Genomic DNA, 13,918 nt, shown 5'->3' with positions numbered 1-13,918 from the left:
AAATTAAGCAGATTTATACAGACAGGCTAAATAACTAAGGTGAAAGTGTTGTGATGATTTCCCTAGCTTATGTTGAGAACTCTAAAACTACTGTGATCAAAGAACTGTGATCAAAAAAACTACCTGTCAAAGTTAAGGAATGCAATCTCAAATTAACTGAGGTCAAAATGTGCAGATTTGAGGCTTAAAATGCAAATACGAAAACACTCACTCTCATTTTTCCTTTTGTATTGTTTTTGTAGTATGTGCATGGATCCAAATGACGAGATGAAAGCTGGTCTTCTGGCACAGGCTGAATCTCCAGGGAATGTTTTCCTTGTGGGCAGGTGGCAGCATTTGGCATTAAAATACCTGCAGAAGCCAGAAGGCAAGAAAAATTTCCATGGAAAGCTGTTGCTGTGGGTTTCTGGTCAGAGGTAAAGAACACATTAGTTCTACCTAGATTTTTATCTTCTTAAACGTATATTTTCTGGTAAGAAAACATCTGCAATGTTTTGGTGCCAACTGCAATTAAAGTTGAGTAGTCCTCTAGGAGGATAGGAGAGGGAGTATGCTACACTATTAGGAATTCTTTAGAATATTAAAGATATTTGTGGATTACTTTGAGAATTGTCAGTTTATACCATGGACCAGTGCAGACATCAATGTTTTTCTTCATCACAAGTAAGTGAAAGAGGCAAGTGCTGCAGGATTTTGAGTAAGATCCAAAATAAGCTGTGGCAATTGCCATAATGTATCTGGTTGAATCTAGATAAGGAGGTGTAGGTCAGGGACTGGCAATATTGTTGGAAGTAGGAATTAAAAGGAGTAGGAGAAAAGGCAGTCACTTTGTTCCACTGAGAAAAATGAATAGGGAAGAAGTTAAAAGATATTTCAGACAAGAACTGGCAGTGAGAAGTACTACTTCCACTGCAAGGTTAAGGTCTGTGCTCCTAAATGAGGTACCTGATACTAGGTTGAGTGGGCCTGTGCCTGTATGAATTATTCACTGGCTAGGGAAACAGAAGTTTATTAAATATCAGTCTTTACCTTTTCATAAAGTCCAATCTTGAAGGCTATGCTACGTCTGTGCATTCTAGTATTCAATAAAGTCCAAATTTGGACATACAGGGGAAAGCTAAAAATACAACAATGTTCTCCCCATGTATAGTTGAGGCCTCTCTATATACAGATTTAGTTGCTAGTTTGCTAACAGTTAGGTTCTTTCAGGAAGCTTTGAATGACCTTTACAGTCCAATCAGTCTGTTTATAAAGTTAATTGGATACTTTCTGAAAGTATCAGGCTTATTGCCTGTGGGTGTGTAGCACACCAGTTCTAACAATGTTTCCTGGTACAAACAAATCCTCAACATGGTGGTTTTCTGCATTTGGGAATCAGTTTTCATGATGTGCATTAGCATGCTCAGAGGACTTTGACTTGTTAGGAATAGTAGAAATGATTGAAAAATTGTGGTATTTTAGAAGTGTGTACAGTGTTAGATACCATTTCTTCCTCAAGGTCAGAGGAAAGAAGGAAGAATGTTCTGAATTAGGAAAAGTTGATTTCATGGCAGTTCTGGCTGGGACTATTCATCTGTTCTGTGCAGTATTGGAATGCATATATCATTTTTACTGAGCTTTAAGGTGCCTGGAAGTTGAAGAGGACTTCAGTAATTTAGTGTTGATGACAGTGTGGCTACTGAATATTAAAATGGACTTTAAACCTACAATAATTTCACGTTTATAAGCTGCACCATTTTGACTAAAATTTTGCTCCCAAACCAGAAGTGCAGCTTACATTCAGGAGTGGTTTATATATGAACAAATTTTGGAAGTTTCCCAACCCGGAAGTCGAGCCAGCAGCAGCCCTGAGCCGAGCCAGAGCCCGCCCAGCCCCGGAGGCAGAGCAGTGGTGGCGCAGCGGCAGTGCTGCTCAGCCCTGGGGGGCGCGGCGGCGGCACCGGCTGGGCACGCCCCTCTTCCTCTTCCTGGCAGCACCAGCCAGGGACGTCCCTCTCCCTCTTCCCAGCGGCAGTGACTGGGCACGCTGCTCCCCTGCGTCCTGGGGGCAGCAGTAAGCGGGGCCGGGGCTGCTCCCTGGCGGCCGCCCCGAGCAGGGCCAAGCCAGTAAACCCCACGATCACACGATTCTGTTACTAATTGGCAACTTTGTGAGAGTTGCACACAGATCCTCGCTGCGAATTAAAGTGCGGCTAATAATCCGGTGTGGTTTATATATGGACAAAGAACAAAAAGTTGCCGACACACAGACCTGCGGCTTGTAATCGTGAAATTACTGTAAGTGGAATATCTTAGATAGCAATATTAATCAGTTCTTATATTTAAACTTGTTTGTTTATATGTCTTTTTAGGCAATGTGAGATTAATTTAGATTTTTCACTACCAAGGAAAACAAGCTTATCATCTGACAGTAACAAAACATTTTGCATGATTGGCCATTGCACATCATCCCAAGAAGATCTGCTTCGATTGTCGGGTAGATGGGATCTTGGAAATCTGCTTCTATTTAACGGTACTTTTGTATGTTTTTTTCTTGAATAAGTGCTCATTTCCTCTTTCCCCTCCAAAATCAAAGGCTTGTTTTAATATCTTTTTTAACATGCCAAGTTTATACAGTAAAAACAACAATACACCCTTTGGCAAGGTAATATTAGGGAGAATGTAGGCAAATGTTTCAGTATTGGATACTTCCTAATGTCATCCTTCTGCCATATTCTCTTGCTTTCTGTCTAGTGCTATAACGACAATTTTCTTAGAATTTTTAAAAATAGTACCTTGGGGTCGGGAATAGAGAACTAATAGTATTTGCTCTATTTTTTTTTCCTTAAAGCACTCAGTATCTTACCTGGAAAATTTATTTCACTAAACTGCTAGCTTCAAATTACATAAAGCATATGAAAAGTTAACAAAATCTGAACCACTGAATGCTCTGAGTTGAGCATACTTGTTTCTGGAACTTGTAGTGTTACTTGGGAAATTCTTAGATGTATAATTCTTCTTTCTGGGGAAGACTTACCTAGTTCTTCTGGGTGTTTGCTTAATGCTGAAGGCTGGAACCCTGCTGTTTTGTCACCTGGCATTTCAGATGCTGTGGCCTAGTCAGGACTATTCCACAAGTGGGATCAGTTTGCCCAGCATGTGTGGTACATGCAGGTCCTGCGTGTGTATTTGTGGGCCATAGGCAAGAAATTTGTCACAAATGTGACCTGTAGAGTCTATAGTCTGGTTGCCATGTGCCTGCATAACAGATGTATCCAGAGAGCCCTGGATTTGCTGCTGTACAGTTGTCATGCACCTGCACATAAGACCTGGGTCCTTCTGGATGCTTCTTTTGAGTTTATGTTCTCAGGTCACAGATGACCCAAGATGTGCTGCCCCAAAAGGAGAGGAAGGTTCATTTGGTATTCTACTTCCTATGGGTTTTTTTTCCCCTTCTGTCAGTTGTAGTCGGCTGTTGTTGTTGCATCCTGCTCAGTCACTGCCCAAATCTCCAAGACAATGCAGCATGTTGTTGCTATATGTAATCTTGCTATGCTTTGAAAGCTTTGAGGAGGTTTGGATAGATGACTTTTTAATTTTAAAAAGGTAAATTATTCAGAGATGTTGATCTTCAGTTCATGCAGGTAATTTTCTTGACTTTGTTTTAATTGCCTTTGCCACTGAATTAATCTGGCCTGTGATGTGTCAGAAGTCACTGATCTACTGTAGCTAATAGCAAGCATTAGGCTGCTGTTTGATCATCAGAGCCTACAAAATCCAGTTGGTAATATTCCTTGCAAAGTCTCTGATCCTACTAGCCAATGTATGAATTTTGCTTTATCCTATAGTGAAGAGTTAACAGATTGTTTTCTGGATTTTAGGTGCAAATATTGGACCAGAGGAAGCGTTTTACTTATACACGTGTGGCCCAGACTTCACATCTGTAATGCCTTGTAAATATGGCAAAACATTGATTGACTGCTCAAAGTACATAAGTAAAGAGATTTTACAATGTGAACAAATTAAGGAACTCTTCATGACAAAAAAGGAAGTGGATGTTGGGCTTTTAATTGTAAGTTTCTACTTAAAAATTGTCCTTAATCTTTTAGAACTGATTGAGAAAGTGGGAACGTGTTTCCAGCTGTCTCCCAAAGTGTTTCATTTGATCAAAGCAGAGAAGATCAAATCCTCTTCTCATTAAGATCATTGCAGGGCTCTTCCATAAGAAGGGTTTATTTTAATGGGAGCTGAACTTCACACAGGGTGACCATTTCATCTTGCTTTAGGTTGGGTTCTGATAATTTCTAGATGTTCCAGCATCTATAAATAATACTGCATATTAAATCGTAGTGGATAAACAGGTATCTCCAGAAGCTCTAGGATGGATATATAGCCCTTCCCTCCATTAGTGTAAAAGTAGCCAAAGACTGCTAAATTAACCAGAAGAAGAAGAGGATTTATTTGGCTTTAAGGAAGCAAAAGAATTAATGCAAATTCCTTGAAGGTTTTGGAGGAAATAAGTTTGCATCATATTTGGTTGAAAAATCATTTTCCAACTGGCAAATACTGCTTTCCTCATCTTTCCAGACTGAAACATCCGTGCCAGATGCCGGTGTGAATGTACTTATTGCTAGAAGAAGAATAAAATAAAACTTGCTTATCGGTGAAGCCTGTTATATTCTGGGAATTCATACACTAGTGATTCCTGCTGTATGAATTGCTCCCACTAGAGGGATTTTTCTGATTTCATTTTGTAGCTGTAGGCAGAGGCTCATTCTGTCTGGATGTGAGCCTTGTAGACAATGATACTAAATTTTGAATAGGTTAAGAAGAAATGAATGGGGTAAGAGCTTAACAAATCAGTCATGCAATTTATAAGCTTATTTTGCCTTACAGAACAGCAGATAGACAGCAAGAAGAACCATGTGCTCAAGTGATAAATTAATCTTTGCTCTTTTGCATACAGTGCAAGCTCCTTAAATGAAATTATTTCTCTATTTTAAATAACCTTCCAAATAGGATCATTTTACATTTCTGTGAAAATAAACTAGTTACTTTAAGGGTTTCTTTCTCTTTTTCGCTCCCTGGTGGGTTTCAACGGGACCGGAGAGTGCTAACATGTAGCTATCTCTCAGAAACCCATATATTTCATCAGCTGAGAAAGACCGGAGGCCACGCTTGACGATTTCCACACGAGTTTATTTCATGCGAAATGGGGTCAGGCAGGATTCTCTCCGAACAAAGGGCAGACACCTATATTTATAGGTTCAAGAAGGATCCAACTACAACCAATAGAAGTTCATACAAAGAACAGAAACTGACCAATTGAACATCCTAATTTCTAACCAATTATCTTCCGAAGTGTTAGGAGAGTGACCAAATTCCTAAGGCATCTGGCTCAGCCTTGGTATCTAGGATATCTTATCTATTACAGCAAATTCCAAGGGCCAGAGGAAGATGGCTTTGGAGAAATTGTATCCTCCACATTACTTTGCATAGGAACTTTGGTTTTGGTTTAAGTCTCTTCATTAATGAAACTTGTGTTGAGTTTCTTATGGCAGAGCTGATTAAAGAATAGAATTAAAAGAAAAAGCTGGAGAAGGTTTCAAAAATATCAGTGTTTTGGACTTGCCATTTTAGAAAATGAAACTCTTTAGTCAAAATACCTCTATATGCTCATTTTATTTTAAACTTGTTAGTAACTTTGTTTTTTATGCAAAACAGTTATGTAATTCTTCAGGTATTGAGGGGAGGGATCCTTGGTGAAATTTCTCAGTGTTTTCTTAATTTTCTGTTCTTTAGCTATTGCATGAATTTGCTGATTTGGGAATCCTGTTGCATTGTAGTGTACATGCATCCACACATGTTAATGGTAAAGTAGAAATGAACTGCCAAAGTTGTTACTGCTTGCTTTTAAGTGACCTTTGTGTTTGGCTTTTTGTGTCCTTGGTGTGTGTGGGTTTTTGCATTAAATTTCTAGAAAAATATTAAACTCTTTTTTTTCAGGAGAGTCTTGCTATTGTTTATACCACAAGCTGCCCTGGTCAGTACACCATATATGAGCCTGTGATTAGACTAAAAGGCCAAGTGAAAACTGTACCTTCTCAGAGACCTTTCAGTCTGAAAGAAGTTCAGAGCAATGTGTTGGACTCTCATCACCTAAAAGCACTTCAACCAGTTGAATACAAAACTCTTCAGAGTATACTACATGAAATTGGAGGCACTGGTGCATTTGTTTTCCTCTTTGCTAGGGTAAGGGGACTGGAGGAGAGGGATGTTTATATGTGTTCTACCATATAAACTTCTTGTATCTTCGCTAGAAATTCACATTATTCTTGCTCTGGTCTGCACGTGATGCTTTTCCTTTAAAGAAAGTACCTGTGGCATAAGACTGCATCATGCAGGTAGTCTTAAACTGGAAATGGAACTATAATTCTGTTGCGTTATGGTTTTTGTAATATTGCCAGTATGCAAGATGGGGAGTTACATTCTGATTTAGAAATGGGGCTTTTAGCTCTCAAGAGAAGTTTTTTTAGGATATTTTAGAACTGATTATATTTTTAGTCTTCAATTTTGAAGCACCTAAATTCATTGCCTGTCTTTAACCACTTTAACCACAGCTTATTCACAATGCAAGTATGAATAAATATGAAACTACATGGTGTGCAAATCTTTATTTGTATTTAGTGAATAGTGAGAGCTTTTTGGTGTTAACTGTTCAGCTGTGTTCAAAGGCTTATCTTAAGAAAATTTGCTATTTAAAAAATAGTAAAGTCATAACTTAGTTACTGCTTAACTGTGACCTGTACATGGAGAGGCTAATATCTGTGCTAGCAGTCTCTGAAATACTGATGTTAATGCAAAGCACTACTGTAGGCCTAAGACTTGTCTGATTCATGTGCCTCTGGTATTACTCTGGAAGATATGGTGAGAGTAGTAATAAATGCACATTAGATTATGGTTACAAAGACACTGCCTGTTGTAATTTCACCACTGAGAGTGAAATCTGAGGTGAAAATTCTAACTCATGTTTTTACAATGTAAATTTATGCTGAGTATTTGCTATAGATTCTGCTATATTGCAACAGTCAAACAAGGAAACAATAGATCAGCTCTGAGACAATACAGGTTTTATAATCCAGGTGTATAAAAGTTTAAGTGCAGCAGAATTAACAGGTACATGTCAAGAGAAATCCCATTATAGCTTAAACACTTCAGAAAAATACTCTTTTTCAGGGCAAACAGTTCATTCTTATTAGTGGCTCATGTATTTCACAACCTTGTGACTTTGTAGTATAGCGAGTACCTTCTACTTAAAATTTAGCTAGAACAGACTTTTTTCTTAGGAAGGGATTCTTGTAATGGGACTTGTATTTCCTTAGCAGATCATAATTTAGCACAGTAGAAATTATCACTTCAAGTACAGTAAATTCACGAATACAAGCCGCACTGAGTATAAGCCGCATCTCTGGGTGTTGGCAAATATTTCGGTTTTTGTCCATAGATAAGCCGCACACGAATATAAGCCGCTCTGTCGTTCGCAGCGAGGACCCGTGTGCAATTAGTAACAGAACCGCGGGAGGGCGGGGTTTACTGGCTGAGCTAAGGCTGTGCAGGCTCGGCCCGCTAGGGGCCGCTGACAGGGCCAGGTGGCCCAGCCCGGTGCTGCCGCTCGGGGCCGGCCGCCGCTGCCCCTGGGCTCGGTCACCCCGGGTTGGCGCTGCCCCGCGGTGGCAGGCAGGGACGGAGCTTCCCCCGCTCCTACGGCAGCGGCGGCGGGCGGGGACGGAGCTTTCCCGCGCCCGTGGCGCCGGCGGCGGGCGCGGACAAAGCACCCCGCCTCCTCCCCGAGCCGCGGCAATGGCGGCGCGCGCTTCCCGCCCCCCCCGGGCCGCGGCAATGGCGGCGCGGGGCTCCCGCCGGCTCCCCGAGACGCGGCAATGGCGGCGCGCGCTTCCCCCAACCTCCCCGGGCCGCGGCAATGGCTGCGCAGGGCTCCCGTCGGCTCCCGGAGCCGCGGCAATGGCGGCGCCCCCCCCCCCATCGGCTCCCCGGGCCGCGGCAATGGCAGCGCGGCCCCCCCGAGCCGCGGCAATGGCAGCGCCCCGTCGGCTCCCGGAGCCGCGGCAATGGCGGCGCCCCCCCCCCCCGTCGGCTCCCGGGGCCGCAGCAATGGCGGCACCCCCCCCCCGTCGGCTCCCCAAGCCGCGGCAATGGCGGCGCCCCCCCCCCCTCCCCTGGGCTGCAGCAGAGGAGGAAAGAGAGCTCTCCCGCCTCTCTCCCCGCCCCCTGTGCTGCCTGCAGGGAGCCAGGGCAACACGCTAACACTGTAACAATTGCGAAATGCCGGCTTTTACTGGCCGGTGCTTGGCTCGGCACTCTGGCTGGCACGTCTGGGGTTGTAAATGTCAGACAATTATTAATATATTAGCCGCACCCGACTATTAGCCGCACTTCCGGGTTTCCACCAAAATTTTTGTCAAATTGCTGCGGCTTGTATTCGTGAAATTACTGTACTCTATGTGAATGTACACACAGGCAAAATGAGGGCTAGGTACATAATTTGATCTGTAAGTAGTTATTTTAAGAGTGCAACAAAGCTTTTTTCTAGATGTTTTTTCACTTAATCTCTCATTAAATTTGCCTTTTCCTCAGGTAGTAGAGATTAGCAGCTGTGAAGATACTCAAGCTTTAGCACTACAGCTGATACTATCTTTAACAAAATACAATCAGCAGAGAATACAGGAGATGGACAACTGTAATGGTTATTCTATGATTCGTCGGGTGTTGATCAAGCCACAGTGCATTGTTGGATTTTGCATGCTGAAGGTAAAGTCCTCTTTTAAACTTGATATTTTGTTCAATATTAGGACAAATCTAGAAACTTCTGAGATTTTAATTGTACATTTGAAGTAGTTTTTATGAAGGCAGAGCAGTGATTTGAAGAAAGATTGTTATTGACCAGGTAGATGTCTTCCCTATCAAGAGTATTTGGCCTCTTTAAAGATATTTTATTTTTTTTAATAAATTGTAGAACAACTTTACTACTTTGTTTTGATACTCAAAAAAAAATTTCCCCCCTCTTTAAGACTCTCCTTGAAGGATGCTGCAGTGATGAGATTCTCTATATAAATGAAAATGGGCAATTCCAGCTTGACCCAGATTCTACTGCAGTTATTCAAGATGTCCATTTGCTAGAAAAGCTGTTGCTTGACTGGAAGATATGGTCTAAAGCAAAGGTAAACACTTTAATTTTGGAAATACTTCAGGTCTACAAGTCAATATTTTTTAAAAAAGTATTATCAAGTCTGAAATTGAATTTCTCCAGTTATGTTAGTAACTGGATTAGTGGTATAATTAGTTAATTACCGTGATTTTCTAAAATTAATATTCCTTGTTTTTCTTTGAATTGCTGTTTGTAATATCAATCTCCGATGATCAGTCATGAGGTAGCCTTAGTGTATTAAATTCTGCAAATGTGCAGCATAAATTTACAGAATTTAATTATTTTTTTTGTGGCAAGCTAAGGAGGACCTGTTTTATTTTGGAGTTAAACTGTTGAAAATAACTGTTCAGGGTTACTATGTCTAAGAATGTACAAAACTAATTTTAGACAAGTAATTTTTTTGTAGCTTAATCATTAAAACATGCTTAATTTTGTATGAGCATGACTTTCCTGATTAGTTTCTAACCTGTTCTGACCTGACCACTTGCACTCATTTAGTCATCATCTTAGGTGTAAAAGTAACTTGACTTTGTGTTGGGTTGTTTTTTTTTCTTAGAATGTAGACTCACAAATATATTTTTGAAGCTACAGTCCTGTTTTTTGTTTTTCAGCAAGGTGTTTGGGAAACCCTGTTAGCAGCTCTAGAAATCCTGATCAGAGCTAACCATCACCAACAGATGTTTAACATTAAACAGCTATTGAAAGCTCAAGTGGTCCATCACTTCCTATTGACTTGTCAGGTTCTACAGGTACTTCCACTCTGAAATTCTACTTTGTGCTTGTCAAATACTTATTTTTATTTGGGAAGGGTGGGGTAGAAGGGACTAAATTCTGTAGCAAAAGTTGAGTAGACTGTCCTCTGTGCCTCAGTCTTCAACAGATGTTGCTGGCACAGTTCTCTACTGGGTGCTCCATTTACTGCTGGACAGAAGGGACAAGAGCTTGTAACCATCTGCTGTGATTTGGAAACCTAGGCTCTAGGTTACTTGCACAACCGTACACCAGCAGGAGCTGAAATGAACTGTCCCTTTTATATAGAAAGACCTGAGATGTCTCTTGCTGGTTTTTGTCTTGGTTACTGAAAACCAGATACTGTGCAGATAGTGAAGCTGTCTGTGCTGTTATCCCATCAGAGCTAATGGGGCAGGCTGCGTGTAGTGCTCAGTCTGAGCATTCATCTCAAAATTTTGGTACAGTAGTAGCTTCCTCCCTGACATGAAAATAGCTGTGCCAGAAAGGACTTTGGAAAATGCTTCAGTCCTTTGATAGGCACTTCTTAAGAGCATGATTTTGAAATGGTTCCCTACATGTATCCATTTGTGAAAATACGTGTTGTAAACACTTTTCCTGATATGGTAATTTCACGACTATAAGGCACAACCTTTTGACTAAAATTTTCCTCCGAACCCGGAATTGCACCTTATAGTCCAGTGTGCCTTATATAATGGACAAAGTTGCGAAACTTGCCAACCCGGAAGTGCGAGCCTGCAACAGTCCCCAGCCGAGCAGAGCCCGCCCAGCGGCGGCATCGGGGCAGCAGCGTTGCGGGGGGGAAAGCTGGTAGCAGCGGAGCAGCCCGGGTCGGGGGGAAAGCCACCGGCATCGGGGCAGCGGCCGCGCAGGGCGAGCCCGCCGGCATCGGGGCACCCAGAGCACCAGGGAACTCCCGGAGCGCCCGGGCAGCGTGGGGTTCCCGGAGCGCCAGGGGACTCCCGGAGTTTGCCGACTCCTGGAGGTGCGCCTTATAGTCCTGTGCGCCTTATGGTCTTGAAATTACTGTACTCTTATTTTCTATCTTACCTTTCTTTTTATTTTGAGTTTTTCACTTCAGCACATGAAATGTATTTTTCTTTTAATTTTTTTTTACAAAAATATTTACCTCATTTTAGTATCTGCAAGTTTTTAATTTCATTGTTTTTATGAAGGTGTTTCCTACTTTTGGAACTTGTTAGTGATATAGTTAACTTCTAAAGCTGTATATTAGTGCAAATGCCTAGATACAGAATGTTTCATAATATTTCTCCTGTGATTTTGCATATTGGGAAAAAAATTAATTTCTTGATTATTGATCAATGATTTGGTGATTTTGTGGAAGCTGATGGAATGAAGGTGAAACTATACAAGCCATTCTCCTTGGAAAAAACTTACTTAAATTAACTTCATTTCATTTTTTCCAGCAGCAGTCTCAGTTTAGGTGCTTGGGTATCAAAAAAGGTGGTAAATTTAGAGAAACAAGATAATCACTATGTTCACCTTTCAGCGGGATTTCCTACAAGTTTCTTGAAGTTTTGTTCTAAAATCCATATTCTTTTAATAGACTTTTTTTAGGTAGCCATTGTCAAACTATATAGAATGCTTAATTAAGCTGAAGTTATAACTATAGTTATCAATTAATCTCAAATGTGTATGTTTATAAAAATGGCTACTGAAGTAGAAATACAGAAGACTCAGTGTGGTACTGTTCAGAAGTTTATTAATATGTTTGAACTACTGGTATTGGCAACTATTAATTTCTCTACAAATATGTAATCCAATGGTAATAAACTATCCTTTCAGTGGTGATTCATGTCCTAAAGTTCCAGCATTTCATGGCAGAGCAGTATAGTATGGAGAAGATCCTAATTTTTCTAAATATGCAATATTTGGTGCATGATGGACTTGGATAACATTCAGGATGTACAGTAGCTCTTCTCAAAAGTAAAGAATACAGCATTCTTAGCTGAGCTTCTTTTTTTCTGTTCTACTGTAGCATGACAGTTTGTCAAATTTGAAATTGCAAGTAGCTTACACTTGAACTACTCTTTCTTTCCAGGAGCATAAAGAGGGACACCTTGCATCCCTACCTCGGGAGGTTTGCAGGTCATTTGTGAAAATAATTGAGGAAGTACTTGGTTCTCCCCCAGACCTGGAACTGCTGACACTGGTCTTCAATTTCCTCTTAGCAGTTCACCCTCCCACTAATACATATGTTTGTCACAACCCTACCAACTTCTACTTTTCCCTGCACATAGGTAAATATGCCACATTTAGATAAACAATAAGATAAAAAAATCTGGTCAAACTATTTTTTAAAAAAACTTGGCTCTATCTTAATGACTATATATAAAAAATTATTGAACTGTTGGGACTTAATACTGTAAGATAATTTTACTTTTCTGAAACAGGTTACAGTTAGACTTGTTTTACTTGGAGAGCTTTTTTCTGTCTATAGCCATAAATAAATTCTCTGGGGGTTATGCCTTTAAGTTAGTTTGATGCCACTAAATGGTATGCTTAAGTTTAGCTGCCTGTATGAGCATTTATCTGTGAGCAAATTTAGAAAAAACCATCTAGCTTACCTACTAAATGGTAACTAGATAAACAGAACTTCTTCAGGAATTTGTATTTGGTCCTTTCTCCACTTCTTTCTTGTTTACTGTTACAGAATTCCTAAAAAAAAATAAGGCGCCAGAGGAGCATTTTTAGCAATTGATGACTTGCAGCGCAAGACATCGTTTTGAGGCACCATCAATTCATTGCATACAAGTTCCTGGCAGTGCTTATGGGCTTTGAGGGGTGTAGACCTAGAACAAAACTGCTTTAATATATCTGTACTGGATGATCATGTTGGCAAAATGACTGATGTGAGCTTTAAAAAATATTTCTTGCTCTTCTTAAAGATGTGAAATAGTGTATAGTTCATGCTTTAATATTAGCATTGTACAACCTAAGTTATACCTTATGCAAACAGGGAAGGTCATCCAAGTTTGAAATATTTTCCTTTTGCAAATACCTGTGTACCTCAATCTTTAGTGATGAGTTTCAAAGGCAGTTGTATTTATCTGTATCTGTCCTCTAATACTAACTGTTGTAAAATTCTGAGTGAGGGGAGAATGCATGTTTTGATACTCAAAGCCTTTTTAGGCTGTTTGAAAACAGCCATCTGGTTTTGACATGACAAAAAGTCAGTTGTCACTACTTGTATGTTTGCAAGGACCATCTCTAAATGTAATTACTATAGTACATCATCATATTTTTATTGTTCTAAAGTAAATTTTGAAGTCCTATCACTAAACCAAAAACTGCTTTTTCTCAGTTTTTGGACTTGAGCACTTGTCATTAGCCTCCAGTGATCAGCTCAAAATGTAACCACCTGACTATTGTGAATCTAATTTATTAGCAATGCAAACATAAAAAGCTTTTATGTAACTTTCCCCCTTATCTTTTCTTTCTAGATGGCAAAATTTTCCAGGAGAAAGTTGAATCACTTAGATACCTGAGAAATTCCAGTAGTGGTGGGAAGTCTGTGGACAATTCAGCATTTGTGATTACATCTCCAACTGGATTTACAGCTTTACCATTGGAAGGTAAAGCAAGGATGTTAAGACACAATCTTTTCGGAAATGACTAGAGTGCCTTAAAGTGTTACTTTCCCAGACATATTTCTTTCAAAGCTCTCCCTGTCCCTTGGAGCTTGATGCCTGAACAGCAGAGTAAGAAGGATGGAATAGAAACTGCTACCTAAACTGTGCTTCATTCTTAAGTTGAAACAAATTGCCACGTTGATGGCTCAGGCAGTGAAGTGGACCAGATAAGCAGAATCATTTCATTTGCTAAAACACCTGCAAGAGATGTATGAGAATGTCCTGACCAGGCAGCAGTTAAAGTAGTGACCCACAAACAGCTGTGTTATCTGGGCAGAAAGCATTAAACTGATATTTTTCTATATTTGTG

At 40.4% G+C, this 13,918-nt stretch overlaps 1 protein-coding gene across 4 annotated transcripts in view; it reads left to right on the top strand.

Annotated features, from left to right (window-relative positions):
• LYST (lysosomal trafficking regulator) overlaps nt 1-13,918 on the top strand; it is an 88,536-nt gene that overhangs the window by 40,606 nt on the left and 34,012 nt on the right. For all 4 annotated transcript variants that reach the window (XM_033053746.2, XM_033053745.2, XM_033053744.2 and 1 more), the window contains exons 14-22: nt 243-416; nt 2,352-2,512; nt 3,861-4,051; nt 5,986-6,231; nt 8,635-8,808; nt 9,069-9,218; nt 9,817-9,954; nt 12,018-12,216; nt 13,420-13,551. In XM_033053746.2, coding sequence (XP_032909637.1) covers nt 243-416; nt 2,352-2,512; nt 3,861-4,051; nt 5,986-6,231; nt 8,635-8,808; nt 9,069-9,218; nt 9,817-9,954; nt 12,018-12,216; nt 13,420-13,551 — 1,565 coding nt within the window. The remainder of the gene's footprint in view (nt 1-242; nt 417-2,351; nt 2,513-3,860; nt 4,052-5,985; nt 6,232-8,634; nt 8,809-9,068; nt 9,219-9,816; nt 9,955-12,017; nt 12,217-13,419; nt 13,552-13,918) is intronic.

The sequence above is a fragment of the Catharus ustulatus genome, chromosome 3, assembly GCF_009819885.2.
Source record: "Catharus ustulatus isolate bCatUst1 chromosome 3, bCatUst1.pri.v2, whole genome shotgun sequence".
NCBI lineage: Eukaryota > Metazoa > Chordata > Aves > Passeriformes > Turdidae > Catharus > Catharus ustulatus.
The sequence above is the reverse complement of the archived record's forward strand: the minus strand, read 5'-3'. Positions and strand labels throughout refer to the sequence as shown.